A 19908-nucleotide genomic window follows, 5' to 3' on the forward strand; every position below is an offset into this window, starting at 1 on the left:
ATAAACTGAAATTAATCACTTATTTATATTTGTTTATTTTAATTTGAGTGCGAAACCGAGTCGAGTTTATTTATCTACGGAGCAGCGACAAAAACAGAGACAATCACGATCTCAACCAGAGAGGGTAGGGGAAGATGAAGAATCTCTACGTGAAGTGGGCGCCGCCGCCGGATATGAATCGGAACACCGAGTGGTTCACGTACCCCGGTGTCTGGACCTCTTATATTCTCATTCTCTTCTTTTTCTGGTTCCTATTTTTCTCGATCTTCAATTGTACACCCGGAATCGCCTGGACGATTGTTAATCTCGGTCATTTCATTGTAAGTCTATGTATTTATTGCAATTTATTCAGCTCATCCGGTATTAGGAGCTTTTAGATTTTGAGTATTCTGATGGTGTCGCGAGTATATTTAATCCTGATTTGATGTGTGCTTGCCTGTTGGGGGATTATTGATGTTTCTGTTCTCTTATGTTGAATATTGGGTTCGATCGATAATTAGATCCTTCCCAGCTATTTGTGTATGATTATGAGTTTTGATATTTTTAAAAAATAAGATCAATCATCAAAAGCTTGCGAGTGTATACTTGACCAACCTGTTGTCGGAAACCAAGAAAGGTTCGACCACAAGCTCTGATTTGGTGTGTTTCGTTTTGAATCGGGGTTTACATGACATTATATACGTTTGATTTGTGCTTGAGCTCTGAAATATGTTTGTTGCTAACTCAGCTTGTTTATACTCCTAATTTGATGCTGCCTAGGATTGAAAAGTATTATGTTTGATGTTTTTGCAGCTGTTAAATGGCTCCTTGAAATATGCTTTCTTTTTATCCTTCATCATTTGATTCTCTCCTTCATCGTGACTTTTGAATTCAGAAGTTCGGGCTTCTTCCATTTTATTATTTTAAACAACTGTAATCTGGGAAAATCTATCTTTCAACCTGTTCAATATCACATTCAAGGGAAACTCGTTCCAGATAATTCACATCATGGAGTCATACTGTTAACACAAACTGTTGGTGTGTTAATTGTGTTATAGTTTCATCAGATAGTTGTTTTATGGGGTGATATTTTAAAAGTTTGTTATAAACAGTTTTGTCAATGTGAAACTTGGGTAAAGCTTACATTAATCTAATCAGATTAACTTAGCAGTGCATATATGCTTTTAATTGCAGGTGACTTACCACTTCTTCCATTGGAAAAAGGGGACTCCTTTTGCTGAGGACCAGGGAATTTACAATGGTTTAACTTGGTGGGAGCAGATTGATAATGGGAAGCAGCTCACTCGCAATAGAAAGTTCCTCACGGTTGTCCCTCTCGTTCTGTAAGCCCTCCATCTATTCCTTTACCGATACAACTCATCACCTGAAATTAGTTAACTAGTATGCATTTATAGATTACTTCCCCTTTTGTTTTACTTGCAGCTACTTGATTGCTTCGCATACAACCGACTACCGGCACCCTATGCTATCATTGAACACACTTGCAGTACTTGTTATGGTTATTGCCAAGTTTCCGAATATGCACAAAGTTCGAATCTTTGGAATTAATGGAGATTATTGAGTTCTTCGTCAAATTCAACCATCTGCCTTAGTCTATGTGGTATTTGCAGATATGGTTGGTCATATCCCTCTGTATCAAGAGGTGTACCGGTGGTACCATTCGTATATAGCATGACTGATGTTATACAGTAAATTTTGTTTAAAAGTATATCTTTGCATTCTTGTGCTTACTTTATAGTTTTTAGCACATAATCTCAGTGCTGAAGGTGGTTGGACATTGTATTATAAAGGGTTGTTTAAAGGATGTTATATTATTATTCACATACTTGTAAGGTATATATAAACTAATATCATCGAGCTTGGTGGTTTGAATTAATATTTTGCTTTTTTAATTAATTCTTGCTTGATTTTAACCTAATGATGTGCTTTCGATCCAATTTTTAAAAATAATATTAAAAGTGATCATTGATTTTTTTTCCGAATAATTGACGTGCAAAGTTTTGGGTAAAAAAATATAACTAGTCGTATTAAATAGTATTTGAAAATAAATTAACAAACTACATGCGTGATGCGTGTATAACTAATTGATGAGTGGGTTTCGCACGAGATCGTCTTACGGATCTTAATCTGTGAGACGGATCAATTTTATCTATATTCACAAAAAATAATACTCTTAACATAAAATTAATATTTTTTCATGGATAGTCCAAAATAAGAGATCTCATAAGCAAAATTGAACTCTCTTTTTTTGTTTAAAAAAAAAAATGAACTTGTTTGCATGATTAAGTTATACGAGTTTGTTTTTAAAAATTAACAAAATCAAACTACGTTAGATTTTCAAGACAAAAACGAATATCTGATTTATCAGAACAAAATTATTAACTAAATTAATTATTGTTAGATTTATTAAAATGAACTCGTCGGGAAGATAGTGAGCTGCTGCAAGCCGTGTGACAGAAAATGGGGAGTCCATCGGCGGCGGCGTCATGGAAGCAGCTCCTTCTCAGCTCAATTCAATCCAATTCCCACCTCAACCACTCTTCTTACCTGCAGATTGTAAACCCACATATACAATTATCTCTCGTGTTTGAATATCACGTTTATTGCTAATCGTTTCTTCTAAAATTGTCTCCGTAGTTTTAATCTTTTGGACCATTTCGAATGCAGGCTACTGTAGCATCTAACGGCAGACCCTCCAATCGCACTGTTGTATTCAGGTTGGTTTCTGCAGCTCAATGATATATTATTGAACGCTCTTTTGTGCATTTCTTTGATTTGATCATATATTCTTTAGTTGTCTTTGTGAGTTCTGGGTTTTTAATGATATTCAGGAATCAGGGGATTCCAAAATGACGGCCATAAGATTCAAATCAACACCGATTCTAGCACTCACAAGGTCTTTTTCGTTTTTTTAGTTTCCATCCCCCTTTTATGGGCACTAACTGTTCATTTGGTTTTGTTTGCAATGCAACGTTTGATCTTTGTTTTGCTTAATCCTTTTTGAGGTTGCTTAGTTTATGCGAGGATTTGAGGTTCATGAATTTGAAATTTATTACCTCAATTGATCGAGCGTGGCAACAAGAACGAAATTGAATATTTAAAAGCCTTAATGTTTGAAGCGTTTGAAATTCCTTACCAAGGATGCTATTTCAAATTGTTTTGGAATCATTTCACTTTGAATTCTTTTTCAAATCCAAATCAATGAATGGAAATGCTGCCATGTGAACGTAGTTTTCCACCAGTTTTCATGCCCTTTTTTGAAGGATATAAAACTATTCTTCGACTCCTCAAAAAAAAATTTGCTTTTGTCAAATACCGTGGCATAACGAACACCCATAGTTTGAAATCATTAACTCAGTCTTCTCAGGTGTGCTTATTTTCTGAGAATTTGTTATGCAGTAAGCCAGTGACCAACTGGCAAATGCATGTTTAATTTTGAGCCTATGTTCCTGATCTTTGGCAACAGTTTTGTTAAAAGACAGAAGAACTAGGTTTTAACTTCTTACGTTGAAATGTTTGCTTGCAAATTAATATTTCTTCGTGTTGACTATACTTTTACCTGCAACTAATTTTCTGTTAAATTTCTGGAATTTACATGGACATTGCAGATTGATTATCTCAAGCACTGTCCATTTGCTGAGGTATAAAAATATTTTTTAGCGACAAATTTGCAGTCGGTGTTAAATGGACCAGAGAGCTTCAATGCTTTTGCATTTCAAATAGTTCTTTGGATTCACTTGTCCTTGTTCGTACTTTTTGATAGTTCAGATTTGTTGGTATTTCACGAACACTTGGGAGCAATTCCGGATTGGTGGGCAAGTAGATGTCATTAGATGGAACAAATTCTGATCCAGTTAAACTTCAGGTGACTCCGTGGCCTTTTTTTGGTTGTTGTGCCCCCCCTTTTACCTCTCCATTTGCCCCAGCTCTTTATGTTTTGTTATCAGGGCGAGAAGTGAAAGTTTATAGTTTATATAGTAAATATGAGCTTTAGTAAGCATGTCCAAGTACAAAAGCTGTTTAGCTTTGCACCATTAATTGGGAGAACAAATTGATTGATGTCTGATAAGTTTGCCAGTGAGAACATTAAAAGTAGGAGGTCAAGTTTGCCATCTGGTGCTTCATTTCTTATGCTTTGCACACGATATGTGGAAATCTTAGATTGACTTGTGTTCTATCCTTGTGAATATAAGATATCTTTTGTAAATTTTTTAGGAATCACAAATCACTTAGTTTCCATTTTTGTTTTGGTTCGTTAAAATATTATTTATAGTCCATATCCGTAGGGAATATTACGGAACCAAACCGCCCTGCCAGTCAGTATAGCCTATTCAATCATAAAATTTTATGACTTGTTATGGAGTAGAGAATAACTGTAAGAATCGCATCCATTTCTTGACGAGTGAAACTCTGTCTATAAATACAGCTTTTTTTACTCGTAACAATAACCAATAATGAGTATATTTTCCCTTTAATTTGTACGCGAAGCAAAGAGAGAGGTCTTGGTTTGCCTGCTCTCTTAAATCGATAATGCAGTATTTGGCGCCCGCACCACTTGCGAGTGAACAACAGAAACGCCTACACTGGATTCTTCTATGAGTCCTGTTGGTGTATTTTGCCTACTCGTTCTGAACCCCAGCCAGGTAAGATTCCTACGTGTCGTTACAATTCAGTCTGAATTGGTTAACCTGAACATATCATTTGTAGTTTTTTACAGGTCGACTATTTAAATTTGAAGAGCAACGAGAGGTTGATATTTACAGCAGGGCAGGATGGTAGTGGAGAGACGCATTGGAGTGTGGAAAATGTCAATCCTTGAGGCATTGGTGTTTCAATTGTTGCAATAGTAATATGTCGACTTCCAATGAAAACTAATTTGTTCCATTAATTAAATCTTTATTAATAATCAATTCCTCGGATCTTCCCCTTGATTAATTGACTCTATAATCTTTCAAATAAATAAATACATAAACAAATTAGGGTTGGCCTAAAAAAGATATTTAGAATTTTCTGTTGACAGACTCCTCTCATTTTTAATGTTTTTATAAGTGTTTCAAGAGAAACATATTTTCAAGACACCTATAAAGCAGCAGTAAACACAACAAAAAATTCAAAACTAAGAAATATTTGGGATGCATAAGCAGCAGTTAGCTGTCGCATCTTCCGAGTTCCATTGATGTGTGTATATGCAGACAGACAATAGGAATGTATGTTGCCAGCTAACATTTTCATAGATGATTTGTCTATTTGTAAAATAGAAACGCTATGTATCAGGAACTCTCCGCTAACATGTCCAATGACGCAGAGCATGTGAGCTTAGGCTTTGCTATCTTTTTGTCCTCTTCGAGAGATATAACGAGAAGATTATATGGGTTCTCTATCATGAGTTTTGCCACCAGATATCCGGTTATGGACCACTTCTTTTTCACTCTTTTAATCACAATGCCATGAAAAAATAGTCTAAATGCAGAATTGTCTGAATATGATAATGAGTTACATGTAACTCTTGTGAAATTTGCCTTTGTGAAGCAATTGCGACGCTGAATATTTCATTAAATCGTCCATGGCCATGATACCAACCAAACACCAGGTTTGTAAGAGGGTAACTAGTGACAACTGATGCAAATATATCATACAAGTACCTGGCCAAGATCCACCGTCGTGGTAACTCCATCTTGTGTTCTTTGGTTATCCGGTTAAGATCCTCCGTCCATGTCCTTTCAGAGTTCCTCAATCAATTCCATTATTGCAGTAGCATGTGCAGGTGTTGCTAAAGAGCTCGATATAGCAACGTAGTTTCCTACTAAGAACCACCTGAAGTCCATGCGAGCTGGACTTGCATTGCCAATTAAATAACCTCCTCTCCATGGCATAAATTCGAATACCCAACTTATTGAAATTTCACATCAAGTATATTAATTAATTAATTAAATATAAAATCGGTTCATATGTATTTATTAATTTTTTTTAGCAATAATAACACAAAGAACCGAAAAAAAAAAGAGGCATAAAGCGCTACAAATTTTGCTGAAAATTAGTTAATCGCTTTAGAAATGGAGCATCACCAGTCCTTCCATCCAAGCTCCAATCAAATCTCGTCCGCCGGGAAAATGCCGGAGGTTACTTCCAAATCTCCCGCTGCGGCGGACATCGCCTCGTATCTTCCTCTCAAATTGATCAAATCGGAGATCGTTCCTCCTGCCCCGTCCCGTCCCAAACACGGATCTGAACATGTGATCGACTGGCTGCTGGACTTCGCTGGATACTCATGGATTGTCTATGGGGCTTCATCTCTTCTTGTTATTTCTCACTTCCCAAATCCTTTGTCTCAGGCCGAAGCGAAGATCGGTCCTGTTTTCCGGCAAGTTCTCGAGCTGTCGCGAAGCCGTGGTAGCGACGTTTGCGTCTCGGGCGTCTCGTGGTCGCCTGCAGAGCCTTGTGTTGGTGAACTTGGGGCGGCTATAGATGAATGTATCCAGTTGTTCTCATATAATTCAGATGACACTTCGAGCAGTAAGTTTCAACTTGTTCAGTAATTGTCTTTTTTTTCTCTCAATCAAATATGAATCTCTTGACTGATATTCAGGTTCTTTTTGTTGGAGTCAGACTGCAGTTCTTTCTCAAACAACGAAGGTGGAGGCCATCCAATGGACGGGGTCTGGGGATGGAATCATTGCAGTAGGCATTGATGTGATGTTCTGGAGAAGGAATGTGAAATCCTGGGAAATAGCTTGGAAATTTAGACCCAAAGTGCCTCAAACGCTGATATCTACCACTTGGTCGCTTCAAGGATTATCAGCAACAGCACCATACAGACTGAACAATGGAGTTGCATCATCTCTGACCAATGAAGCAAGAAATTATGGTTCTCCGGCAAACAATTCGGTTTTAATTTGTCAAGGTGATGGACGTTCCAGATATATGCAAGCTGAGTTGCATCACCCAATGCCTGTTGGGATGATACAATGGAGGCCATCAACAGGAAAACCATTAAGTAGACATGTTGTACATGCACCGAGGTCAGTGCTTCTAACTTGCAGTTTAGATGGCGCTGTTAGGTTATGGAGTGAAATTGATGCTGGGAGGATTAGAAGATCTGGAAAGGATAGCAATGACCATAGATCACCGAGGTTGTCTTTTTGTGTCATTGGTGTGATTGAGGTTTATCAAACTCTTAATGGTTCTTTGGGCTCCGATATATTTGTATTTTGGGCAACGGAAGTTGAAAGCATAAAACTCCTTTATGAAGAAGCTTGCTATTCATGTTTAAATGATTCACAGTATGACGATGCCAGTCGGTGTGAGTGGTTAATTGGCTTGGGTCCTGATAGAGCAACAACTCTATGGGCGGTACATTGTCTTGATGATTTTGCTCCAGTGAGATTCCCAAGGATTACTTTATGGAAGAAACAAGAGTTAGTCAGTTCTGAAATGGAAACAAGTCAAGTATTAGTTCACAAGGTCTTTATGATGAGAAATCTGGTTTCTGGTCCACCAGTTACTTGCTCTTTGGTAGAGTTATCACCTTGCAATTCTTTTACCTGGATACAATTATACTTTCAAAGACCAACTAGGGAAGGTAAATCTGCCAATGGATACAATACTGAGAATCCTACGCCGTCTGAAAGTAAAGGAGTTATGAAAGCTGACGGCCACACTGGAAAAATTTTGCAAATTGCAGTTCACCCGTCCATTTCAGGTGTTGAACTAGCCGCTTCTTTAGATAGACATGGGATGCTTCTTTTTTGGTCATTTTCAACCTTTTTCAGTAGTCACATTGGTTTGCCAACATCAACTCCCTCTTGGAAACTCTACGGAAAAATTTCGTTTTCTGGATGCTCTCATTCTCCTAATTACACTTGCTTGTGTTGGGCCCCAGCTATTTTGAGTGAGGACCGAGCTCTTCTACTGGGGCATTCTGATGGTATCGACTGCTTTATCCTTCAGACTTCAAAAGGTGATGAACATAATCTTTCTTTTCATAAGCTATGTTCTATTCCATTTGGGGCTTGCGGTCACCAACAAAGGGTGAGTAGAATATGCTCGATTCCTTTACCTCCTGATTGCGATGAAACTGTTAGCTCTTGTAAGTTTCTGCTCGTTGCACTATGGATGGATAGATTTCAGGCTCAATCGTGGGAAATAACCATACACTATAATGGTTCATGTCGCTGCTGTTGTGATGACCATTTGCAGATATTTGAATCTGATTTTGCTGGTAAAAAATTCATTGTCTCAGTTGAACCATGCTCCTCAGTCATTCCTGCTCCTCATGACGATGACCAAGTTACAAGCTATTCCGTGGCCTGCCCCAATGACTTAATTGTATCTTTGGAACAGAAGCTAAGTTCTGATAATGGAAGGGGCGGCTGCTATGCTTATCACATGATAACTGGTTGCATGAATGGCAGTTTAAAGCTGTGGAGGAGCTTGCCAACTCGATCCTCGAGCTCTGGTGCTAGCTGGGATCTTGTAGGTGTTCTTTCTTCAGGCCAAGGTTCAATCACAGCCCTTACTCCTAGCCCTTGTTGTCGAAAGATAGCAACATCTTCTCCAAGTGATCAACAAAATTGCTCTAGTATACTTTGTATATGGGAATGCATGCATGTGCAGAATGCAGGTATCTTCCTTCTAGAAGATAAATTATGTCTCGATGGAGAGGTCGTTGCATTAAGTTGGTTGATGATGGGAAACGGCCAGTTATTATTAGGGGTATGCTTGCAATCTGAAGTACGAGTATATGCGCTCAGACGCTGCGGACATCAGAGTTTTTTGAAATCTGGGAAACCCATGGAGAAAAACATTTGGCATTGTATCGCAGTGCATAGTGCTAGCCCTGCTATTCATAACTTCCTCTGGGGTCCTAGAGGGACAATCATTGTTGTTCACGACAAGTATTTTAGCATTTTTAGTCAGTTTTTATTGTTAGCTGATGAGGATTTTCTGTCCAAGTGTTGCCCAAAGTTCTGCCAGGATGGTCCTTTTTGTTGCAATGGCGGCATCCGTAAACTAATGCTTTCAACAACCTTTACTGATTCGAAAGAACCATCAATGAAGATCAATGGACAGTATCAGTTCTCTTCTGAGGTGAATATGAGAGATGATCCAAAGTCATATGTTCAAAACTGTGAGCAAATGCATGACATTTTAACTAAGATTTGGTTCTGGAGCATGTCAGAAATAGCAGAAAATATGGGAGGATCCCTGCCTTTATACCATCCTGAGACACTTTTGATCAATATCTCTTCAGGTAGTTTTGGGTTTTGGACTATGGAATATTGGCTATATTTTCATGAACTTTGGTTTAATAATTTTGTAACTCGATAGATTTGAATGCTTAATCAAATAAGAACAAGGAGCATTTTGCAGAACACTAGGGTTATGTTTTGTTTTCTATGTTTCTGGAAGATTTTTGGAAATATTTCAAGAAAAAGTATTGGAGACTGTGATGTATATTTTAGTTTTTTTTTTATTATTGTAGATGTATGTCAACTAAAAATAATGCCTCATCATAGCTATATAAATTGTCGAATGCTACATGAATATTGCTATAATTGAAAATTATAGTTTGTTGGACGGGAATAAAATAAAATTGTCGAGTATGCTTAGGAAATATGACAAGTTAAATTGAAAATAATGACTATGTCGCAGGGTAAAAATATTTTGGGAGAAGAAAATGTTAATGCTTAGTTTCAGACTTTCAGTGTTTGGAACTGGAGAAGGTCGGCTAGAAATGAAACCTGAAATACCCCCAAATTTTTATTAAAGCGGACAAAATCTTCTGTGTTGTTATGGATTATAAGGTCTAATTTAATAGTTCTATAATTTGCCTCCAGGTAACTTCAAACGTGCATTTGTAGCTTTGCGTCATCTGGTCAAAGACATTGCTTCCAATGGATCGTCTAAAAAAAGATACGGCACTAAAGTGCCACGCAATATGATTTCACCACTCCCAATGTCAAATTATCTTGAAGGGCTCCCAACTTCAAGTTCAAATGATAATCTATTTCAGTGGAGTAGTTCACAACCACGGATAGGATTATCTCAGTTTACCTCTGGTTGGGGTCATAATGATCCCCATATTGGATTGACTTCATCTTCTCAAAGATCTGAATTTGTAGGCTTCATTGAAGCTCTTGATTGGTTGCACCGAGCTGGATGCATGACAAATATTGAAATGATGCAGGCTATTTCGTTAGTCGATCTCCTTCAAGAAGTTAGTGATCCACACTCCACCTCGGCTTATGGAAGTCTAGATGAACCTGGTAGAAGGTACTTTTGATTTTTGTCTAACACCTAGGTTTTTGGATTCTTTCCAATTTGGTGGATGATGTCTCGTAAAAAGGTTTTTGCCTTGCTTGATGGCCATCAATTTGTTTAAGGGGTGAGTACGTTAGATTTGGCCCATAAAAGCTATGAGATGATAGCATTGGGTTTGTTAATCTGGTGAATAAATTAAAATTATCATGAACCAGACCAAATCTGGAAAAGATGAATTTGGACATGATTCAATCTCGTGCTCTGATGCTGTTCTGCACTTTTTATTCTTTTACTTTGTTATAGACTATAAATTCTTCGCAGGGAATTTTATTAATTTTCCAACATTCTACTTTGAAGGTTTTGGGTTGCAGTTAGGTTTCAACGATTATTTTTTTCGCGAAGATTCAATAGGTTGCCTTTGGTGGAAGAACTAGATGTTTCTTCAGAACTGATTGGATGGGCTTTCCATTCAGATTGTCATGAAAATTTGTTCAACTCTCTTTTATCGGCTGAGCCATCTTGGGAAGAAATGCGCAGTATAGGTGTGGGGTTTTGGTACTCGAATGTGACACAATTGCGTTTGAAGGTACTCAAGAGACCAAACTTGCAAATATACAAAATTTGTGTTTTCTTTCCTAAGCTCTTGAACTCTTGAATGATCACTCTGTTTTTTGCTATATTACGAGTTGATTTCATTTGTTTGTTGTTTCTGAGATGAAAATGGCGAAATTTAGACAATACCGATCCTTTTCCTTTTTAGTTCCACTTCATTTTGACTTTTGCCTAACCGTCTTCAGCTTTTGCATCCTTTGCTGCTTTCTCCATCCTATGATAAGTTTTATGAGTTTTGTGAGCTATATTTTGGCTTCTGTATTATGAGATATCAATGCTGAGCCTTTTCTTCCATACTTCAAATCCCAGATCAAACACAGTTAGAGTTTTCTACCTTTTTTCCCCTTAGAAGGAACTATTTTCCCTGCTGATTTTTTGTTTTGTTGAATACTGTCCAAGAATTTGCAACCAAACCTAATATGTTTAGAAAAGGAGTTGAATTGCTGGAGAAGGAAAACTTTGAAGAGAATTTGTATGTTTTGTGGTAAATAGGCTAGAGTTTACATGTAGATTTTATGTTCTCCGTTTACGTAGGATCAACTTGATAATTGGATTGGTACACTGTTAATCAGCTGTCTTCATAGCACACATACAGGTTATAGACCTGTGGATGTCCCTACAATATTCAATTTTCATCATAATGTATTATATCTATATCCTGGTTTTTATGTGTTTAAGTTAAAATATAGTTGCATATGAGTATAAGATATCTAATCCCTATTTTAAGTAACTTTATGTCTGATTGCAGATGGAACGACTGGCTAGACAGCAGTACATGAGAAACAAAGATCCCAAGGCATGTTCACTCCTGTACATAGCTTTAAACAGGATTCAAGTTTTGGCTGGCCTGTTCAGAATAAGCAAAGACGATAAAGACAAGCCATTGGCTACATTTCTGTTGAGAAATTTTCAGGTGCTCTTAAGTCATTTGTATTTGTCCATTTTGATGACTGAATTGAATACATGAATTGAAATAGTATTCTCTATTAGTGGAATTGCTAAACACAACCCTATGCAATTGTTAAATGATTGTTGTAAAAAGTCAATAAAAGAGTATGTAGGAGAGATAATGTTAAATGCTCATCTCTCAAGCATATGGGAATTTACATATTTCGCTTTAGTTAGCCTATACGTAACATAACATTGTCTCTTGTCGTAACACTGAATCAAAAAATTTTAATGTACGTACGGTTTATCAGCCAAGCAGTCACTTAGTTCCCACTTCCCCGAGCAACCTAAGGAATAGCTTGTATGTTTATGTAGTGAATTTTCTTCTCTTATGGAATCTGACCTAAAGAACTGTATTTTTTGGTATTTCCTATAATTGACCTTTTCTAGTCACTTGTTTAATGCTGCTGCTATAATCACAATTCTTTTGATTGTTGCTATTTTGATTTTTTCATTAATTTTGTTTTGCTGAACTCTTAATTTTCAGGAGGATAATAATAAGGCTGCTGCTCTAAAAAATGCATATGTACTAATGGGAAAGCATCAGCTAGAGCTTGCTGTAGCTTTCTTTCTGCTTGGAGGGGATCTTTCTTCAGCTGTTAGTGTCTGTGCTAAAAACCTAGGGGATGAGCAGCTTGCTCTTGTAATTTGTCGCCTTATCGAGGGTTATGGTGGGCCTTCAGAGCACAAACTTATTTCAAAGTTTCTCCTTCCATCTGCACTAAGCAAAGACAACAATTGGATGGCAAGTTTTCTGGAGGTAGTGATTTATGATATTCTTAACTCTGTAAAAACTGATGTCCCTCTTGGTAGATTCATCTCCATTATTATTAGCATGCCACTCATTTCATTCATTTTTCATGAACAGTGGGTGTTGGGGAATCATTCCCAGTCCTTTTTGAGAATACTTGGTGTTGAAATGAGTTCGGAGTCAAATAGCTCCCTTCTTTCGTCTTTGCATGCACCATTTCTGGATCCAAGTATCAGTCAGTATTGCATGATGTTGGCTACCAAGACTGTCATGAAAAATGCTATTGGGGAGTACCGAGCTGCTGTGTTAAGTCAGTGGGCTGTACTGATGAATGTGACGTCCTTGAGTAGATGTGGCCTACCTGTAAGTGAGTCTTGTCGTTGTTTTCTGAATTATAATTACTTGACTAAACACTTTATATTTCACTTGATGGTACAAATTTGTTGGTAGTTTTTTATATTAAGTTTAGGTTATTTTATTTGTGCTTAATACTTGCCTTATGACTTGTGCATGTACTTGTAGAGGCATGCGTAAGATGCTAAATTGTATTATCTAGTGGTCTCTTCTCCAGCGAGTGTCAAGTCCATTGATTTCTTTATTTGAAACTTTCCTTGTTTTTGGAAGATCGAAGAATTTTAATAATCATTTCTCATTTACTGGAATCTCTATGGTGGTAAATAAGCTAGATTCATGTAACACCAGTGTATTATATACTGAAATTGTATTATATACTGAAACTATTTGATCAGTCTTTCTTTTTGCTCATCTTCCCTTTATGAATGACTTTATTTTATAGTTGATGCACTGATTGAATTAGTTTGTTTCACTTCAAAAGTTACTAATAGTTTGTTATTTATGAATACAATCTTTTGAAAATTGTCTTGTTAATGCTATTTATTTGAAAATAGAGTGATTATGCTATCTTCTATCATAGTTCCCCTTTTGTCATTCAAACTTTTGTAGTTTAACACTCACTTGGAACCGTCTGAGATAATTTAATGGGTGCTAAGTAATGCTCGGCAAACGACAGGAATTATGACACCCTAATCCTCAACTCTTCCAAGTTCTTGTATACCTATATGATATGGATGGCTTATGTTTAATATCTAATGATTACTTGTTTTGCTTTCTGATTAGCTTGAAGCTTTGGAATGCCATTCGTCTTCTATTAGCTTCTTTGGCAGTCTAGGGCAAGGGAGTACAATGCAGAGCCCGGATCACAATGTTCTTGTTGAAATGCTGAAACCACCCGCAGATAAACATTTCTTGAACTGGATATCCAAAGAGACGTCACACCAGATTATGTCTCATTCTAAGCTAAATTTGGCTATGCAGTACCTGTCAAACTTGTTGACAGAACATCCAAGTTCTGCAGATATTGAGACTGCATCTTTTGGGATGTTCACGAACTACGACCCTGTGGATCAAGAATTTGAAAAGTCATTGAACGAATTTCACAGCAATTTGACTGCAGCTATTGCGTGTTTTCAGCAGAAGTTCTTTTTGATTCCTCTTCATTTAATTTTCATGGTAATTGTTGTTGATGATAGTAGTTTGTTGTGTTACTAACTTTTGTGTTCAATTATCCAATATTTTCTTATGTTCTGTATTTCTCAGGCTGCGTTGTTTTTTCACCATAAAGGCCTAGAGTTTATTGGAAACAATATATTGCATGAATATATGCTGAAAGTTCAATCTGATGACAAGTGCCATGCTGACAACTTGTTCTCACATCCTATTCCTTCCGATCTTCTATTGAAAGCCGCTGAGGAATTTTCCTGCATTTTTGCAAAATATGTTCTTTTCTCTTGTGTAAACTGCCATCACTCTTCATATTTGGACAACGACAGCATTGCTTGTGAAGCCAGGTTTTGTTGGCTTGCTGCTTGGGGTTTTTCCAACCAAGGGATTACATGGTCATTTGGGTGTTTAACAGCCATGCTTAGGTTGATTCTTAGACCCTACACCAAAGAATTTGAGATGATGCTTTTTCATATTCTGGCTTTGGTCAAGTACCATGTATTTTTTTCATCAGCTTGGCTTCAAAGGAATCTCAATGCTCTTCTTGTTATTGTTAAACCTATTTTAACCCCATTAATGAGAGGGAATGTGTCTAATGAGCTTACAGTAGAGGACCTCAATGCGCTTCTTAGTGAGATTGTGGAGAAACTTACTCATGAGTCAACTTATGTTCAATTACCAACCTGTGTTGAGATAGATGGACGTAAGCTAGAACAGAATGTAGGAAGTGTGCCATCAGCTCCAGAAGCCAAGAGCTGGGAGCTTATGAGTGGTTCTCTGTGGGTACACATGGTTAAGTTTTTGGAACATCAGCTTAACACATTGCCCGTAATTCTCGATGGTATATGCCCTTCCCCCACCCCATCTTTGTCCATACCCGATTGCAAAAAATTACCACTGGAAATGGGATTAGTGTCAAGTACTTTAGTTGAATTTCTAAAGCTCACGAAAGCAGGTGTTTCTTTTTATTGTTCGAGGCAATTTGTGGTAAACCTTCTTCAGGAAGTCGACTTACCAAACAAACTTATCCTCTCATATTTAGAAAATGGTTTCCCTCTGCCAGAACTCAGAGATAAATACAACAATAAAAGTCTAGAAAATACAGAATTTCTGGACAGTGGTAGTGAGCTATCAGCTTTGAAGAAATTATGTGTTATTTGTGCTGATCGAAGAATAACTCATGGAGCTTTTGAGCAAGAATATTGCAATTGGCTTCCGTATGTTAAACAAAAATCTTTTGGTGGATGGGGCGAAACTTATATAAACATCTCAAGAGAGTATGAATCTGAGGAAACTTCTTTCAAAAAAGATAGACTTGACAGCCCTTCTCATGCTGTTGGATCACCTCTTGCTTGTCTGTCCCCAGATGATCACCCTTTCAAAAGTTTTGGGGGAAATGATGTGTTTGACATGAAGAAAACTATGCCTTTCCACAATCCTAAAGAAATATACAAGAGAAACGGGGAACTTTTAGAGGTACTTAAACTAATATCTTCCATAAATAAAATTTCTGATTAATCTAGCATTAAGGTATTCTGATCCATTACAGTATCTGACCAGGCTTTGTGCATTAACTCTGTTGATAATTGCCAAGGTGCAGTTGCCAGCAATAGAAAGGTGGGATTTCTTCCCTTCATTCTATTTGTGTTGCTGTAGGGGTAAAATGTCATGAAAATCTCATGAAAGATTTCTTTGTTAATGCACACAGATATAAAGTTGGGCCCGCTTGATTTTACCTTTTCTTATATTTTAAAAATCAATATATTTGTTATATTCTGTTGATTAATAGAGACTTGGAGCAAAAGGTAGTCCAGATTGGTGGTTTTAAGAGCTGAAGTTTTAGCATCAAGCAGAAGGGCCATGCAGCATTTTACTATTTTGTTACTTTTGTATTTACAAGTCCTATGATTTAATTATGAGAAATTCTGTCTTATCTGACCAAAAAGTTCTTATCTTTTCCAGAAGAGACTAGAGAGCATGCTACGAATCGTTTATCAGTTTGCATTCCATGTTAGGTTTTTAACTTTTGACCTGTGAAACTTGACCACTTAATTCGTTGACAATATAATCACTTGTTGGTTCAACGCTAACTAAGCATCTCTTCTGAATATGGATGGAGGTGTTTGTGTTTGTGTCAGTTATCTTATTTGGTGGTATTTGTATGTTCTAATAGGAATTCTTTTTATAGAAAATTTGAGATGTTCATGAATCGGGAAAACAGCATATCTAGTTTAGTATTATCGAAATGCGTCCGATCCCTTTTTCTTATTAAGATGAAGCAATTTTGATAGTTTATTGATGACATGCTCATATTTTTAGGGAATATTGTTTTTCAACTGGGAAGATGGATTGCTTCATATGGATAAATCAGACTCTCTCTGGGAGGAAGCTGATTGGCCACATAATGGGTGGGCTGGATCTGAGTCTACCCCGGTTCCCACATGTGTTTCTCCTGGCGTGGGTCTGGGGAGTACGAAGGACACACATCTAGGGTTAGGTGGAGCTACCATTGGTGCAGCTGCTGTGCCTAGAGCAGGCTGGGATTTAACTGGTGGTGGAGCGTTTGGAATTCCTGGTTATGCTGGTGTAGGAGCATCTGGTCTTGGCTGGGGGGTCCAAGATGGTTTTGATGAGTTTGTGGATCCTCCTGCAACTGTTGACAATGTCAGGTCCAGGGCGTTGGCATCTCATCCTTCTAGGCCCTTCTTCATGGTTGGCTCTAGCAATACTCACATATACCTGTGGGAGGTATGAAAATTTGTACAGTAGACCTCGGTCAGTGTTGTTATTATTATAGTTGTTTCATGGATATTTTTTGGTCTTAGTTAAGCAAGAATCTTTGTTTGATTCTGGAAAATGTGATGTGTATACCCCTGCCTTGACATATTAAGTTGATTGTTTTCTTTGGTATTAAGTTTTTTTATAGTTTAGTCGATGTGTTTATTACGAGAATCCATTCTCTCCTTTTCTAAATTTATCAGACTTTTGCTCCATTTGTTCTCCTCTTGTATCCGAGATGAACCTTTGGTCCTTAAGCAATTAAAAGAATCCTTTTATTTTAAAAGCTAGTGTGCCGGAAAGATATAGTTGATCTAAGCTTCAACTGGTTGATAGGGTTCATAGTGTCATATGTCGATTTACCATTGTGTTATATGTCGATTTACCACTTACCAAAGTAATTTTCAGTTGGACAATCTGGTTTCCATTGGCTAAAGTTGCTATTAGTTTGCTTCCATGAACAGAAGTTGACACAAGAATCTCTTAACTGCAGTTTGGTGAGGAAAGAGCTATCGCTACATATGGAGTTCTTCCAGCTGCAAATGTCCCTCCTCCATATGCTCTCGCCTCAGTGTCAGCAGTGCGGTTTGACAACTGTGGGCATCGATTTGCAACTGCTGCATTAGACGGCACTGTATGCACATGGCAGCTTGAAGTTGGAGGGCAGAGCAATATCCGGCCAACAGAATCGTCTGCCTGCTTTAGCAATCATACCTCGTATGTGATCGATTTAATGGAATTAAGCTTCAGAGTTCAGACCAATTTGAGTTTAGTTAGTAGTCTGTCAATTATTGATTCTTTATCCTTCTTTCAGTATTGAGTTGAACCAGTAATCGAGAATTTAGTTTGTTCTATATTTTTATACCTTTTACTGTGAACTTCTGAAGTCCTTAGAGCAGTTTTCCCCTGTCCCTCTCTGCTTTGCCCCACCATCAACAATATTGAATATTCACAAAGTTAAACTCATTGCTTGCTTTCTAGTTGCTGGAGGTGTGAATTTTAGGTTGATAGAGAAATAGTTCTCGCCCTAAGTTCATTTCGTACTTTTTCGATGTTTTTCTTTCTAGAGAGTGGGAGCCAATATTTCTTGTGCCTTTCAACAGCTTGCTAGGCTGAATTTTGTATCCTGTAGATTTGTTTAATGTTGGTCAATGAATATGCAGGGATGTTACTTATGTTACTGCTAGTGGATCAATTATTGCAGCTTCTGGATATAGCTCCAATGGTGTTAATGTGGTAGTCTGGGACACACTCGCTCCTCCTGCCACTTCTCAAGCTTCCATTATGTGTCATGAAGGTTTGTTTCCAAAAAGATTTGGAGAGAATCATTTTTGTGATCTGTTAAATTTTAAAAATGCTCGCCACCATTAGAAATAGAGGTGGAAGAATGTCCGAAACTGCCAGTTGGAAAATTGCATAATTGGTCCTCATTTTTTATATGGAAATCGATATGGTGCTAATGACTCTTGGGTAATAACAATGATCTCAGTTCGAGGCAATTTACAAATGAAGATGTCAAGTAATATAGAATTTTTTTTCTGATACGTGATTCTATGTTTTTGGAGAATTTTATTTTTTTAAAAAAATTGTTCTATTCAGTACAAATTCACATACATTCAGATACATACGTATGGATATGTATTGGTCATATTCCACTGCAACCCTGCAAGTTTTTTTCATGATTTTTGGTTAAAAATCTGTAGTCATCTGCCATGTTTTAGGTGGTGCTCGCTCTCTTTCAGTGTTTGACAATGACATTGGTAGTGGGTCTATTTCACCTCTCATTTTGACGGGCGGAAAAGAAGGTGATGTGGGCCTTCACGACTTCCGCTACATAGCTACTGGAAAGACAAAGAGGCACAAGCACTTCGACACTGGTGAACACAACATAAATGCTTCATCCTCGGGCTATATGCAGAACAAAACCGGGGATCAGAATAGGAATGGAATGCTCTGGTATATACCAAAGGCCCACTCCGGTACTGTATAATGTGTACTGTTGAACACATAGTTGACAACAAAAAAATGCTCTGTATGCTGATGTTCCTTTTATATGTCTTGAAGGGAGTGTAACTAAAATCACCACGATTCCAAATACCAGTTTTTTCTTAACTGGAAGCAAGGACGGGGATGTAAAACTTTGGGATGCCAAGATGGCCAAGTTGGTGTTTCATTGGCCAAGATTGCATGAAAGGCACACCTTTCTGCAACCAAGCTCCCGTGGTTTCGGCGGAGTTGTTAGGGTAATTTCTTGAAGCAGTTAATTTCAATAAAAAGCCATTTTCTTTGTACATTTGACAATAACACCCCCCCCCCCCCCCCCCCCCCCCCCCAAAATCCATTGCACAGGCTGCTGTTACAGATATTCAGGTTGTTCCACAAGGTTTTCTTTCATGTGGTGGAGATGGTTTAGTAAAATTTATCAGGTTTCATAATTTCCGCACATGAGATCAAATTCCGTTTTTGATAATCTTACATTGGTGAGAACCCTTGAGCTGCAAAACTGTTTCTCTTGTTATTTATCGTACCCCGATTTTTCAAAGGATTATTCTTAAAAAATGATACGCTTGACAATATTTGCACAAAGTCAATCGACATCCTTTGCGTAGAGCCTTGAATGGAGAAACTCGGCATCTTCCGTCTGGAACTGAAAAGATCTTCAAAAGTTTGTCAAGACGGTAGCTTAGAAATTATGCTCAGCGTTTAGATGCCTCCTTAGATCTTCAAAAGTTTGTCAAGACAACAGATTAGAAATTATGTACAGTATTTAGATGACTCCTTACTGCTTAGTAGTAGTGACTCTGAATATTTTGAAATTTAATGTTTATTAAGTTTTTATGTATTACGCTTGCAGAATTGTAATTATATTATTCAAGTGATTTTGATAACAGTCTTCAGCGTTTAAAGCTTTTGTTGGTTAAGATGTTAGCTCTTTGTGAATAATATAATACGTTGGCATACTTTTCTTAATCCCGTCAAGCGAAATTCATCTCTATTTGTGCATGTAAACCCCCGTCCGTAAACATAGCCAATATACA

General features: G+C 37.5%; 2 protein-coding genes and 1 pseudogene across 6 annotated transcripts; all 3 read left to right on the plus strand.

The window, feature by feature from the left end:
* Positions 1–46: 46 nt before the first annotated feature.
* Positions 47–1821, plus strand: LOC140822251 (uncharacterized). Its single transcript, XM_073182994.1, has 3 exons — positions 47–320; positions 1174–1322; positions 1423–1821. The coding sequence occupies exons 1-3, from the start codon at positions 135–137 to the stop codon at positions 1559–1561; spliced, it is 474 nt and encodes a 157-aa protein (XP_073039095.1). The 5' UTR covers positions 47–134; the 3' UTR covers positions 1562–1821.
* A 590-nt stretch (positions 1822–2411) lies between these two features.
* Positions 2412–4958, plus strand: LOC140821868 (pyridoxine/pyridoxamine 5'-phosphate oxidase 2-like; annotated as a pseudogene).
* Positions 4959–6008: 1050 nt separating this feature from the next.
* LOC140822123 (uncharacterized) lies at positions 6009–19760 on the plus strand. 5 transcript variants are annotated; one of them, XR_012115903.1, is made up of 17 exons: positions 6017–6513; positions 6587–9250; positions 9837–10272; positions 10618–10846; positions 11621–11785; positions 12308–12580; positions 12689–12934; positions 13709–14101; positions 14189–15568; positions 15653–15709; positions 16412–16840; positions 17364–17587; positions 18034–18167; positions 18592–18849; positions 18935–19113; positions 19220–19599; positions 19664–19760. XR_012115903.1 is itself a non-coding variant. In XM_073182864.1 (16 exons), the coding sequence occupies exons 1-16, from the start codon at positions 6054–6056 to the stop codon at positions 19316–19318; spliced, it is 7626 nt and encodes a 2541-aa protein (XP_073038965.1). In that variant the 5' UTR covers positions 6017–6053; the 3' UTR covers positions 19319–19760. The 5 variants fall into 5 exon arrangements, 3 of the variants coding, with proteins under 3 accessions (XP_073038967.1, XP_073038965.1, XP_073038966.1); XR_012115904.1 differs by having other exon boundaries at positions 6015–6513; positions 18592–18826; positions 19220–19760; XM_073182864.1 differs by having other exon boundaries at positions 19220–19760.
* The last annotated feature ends 148 nt before the right edge of the window (positions 19761–19908 follow it).

Source organism: Primulina eburnea, unplaced genomic scaffold, assembly GCF_022965805.1.
Source record: "Primulina eburnea isolate SZY01 unplaced genomic scaffold, ASM2296580v1 ctg739_ERROPOS11973397, whole genome shotgun sequence".
NCBI lineage: Eukaryota > Viridiplantae > Streptophyta > Magnoliopsida > Lamiales > Gesneriaceae > Primulina > Primulina eburnea.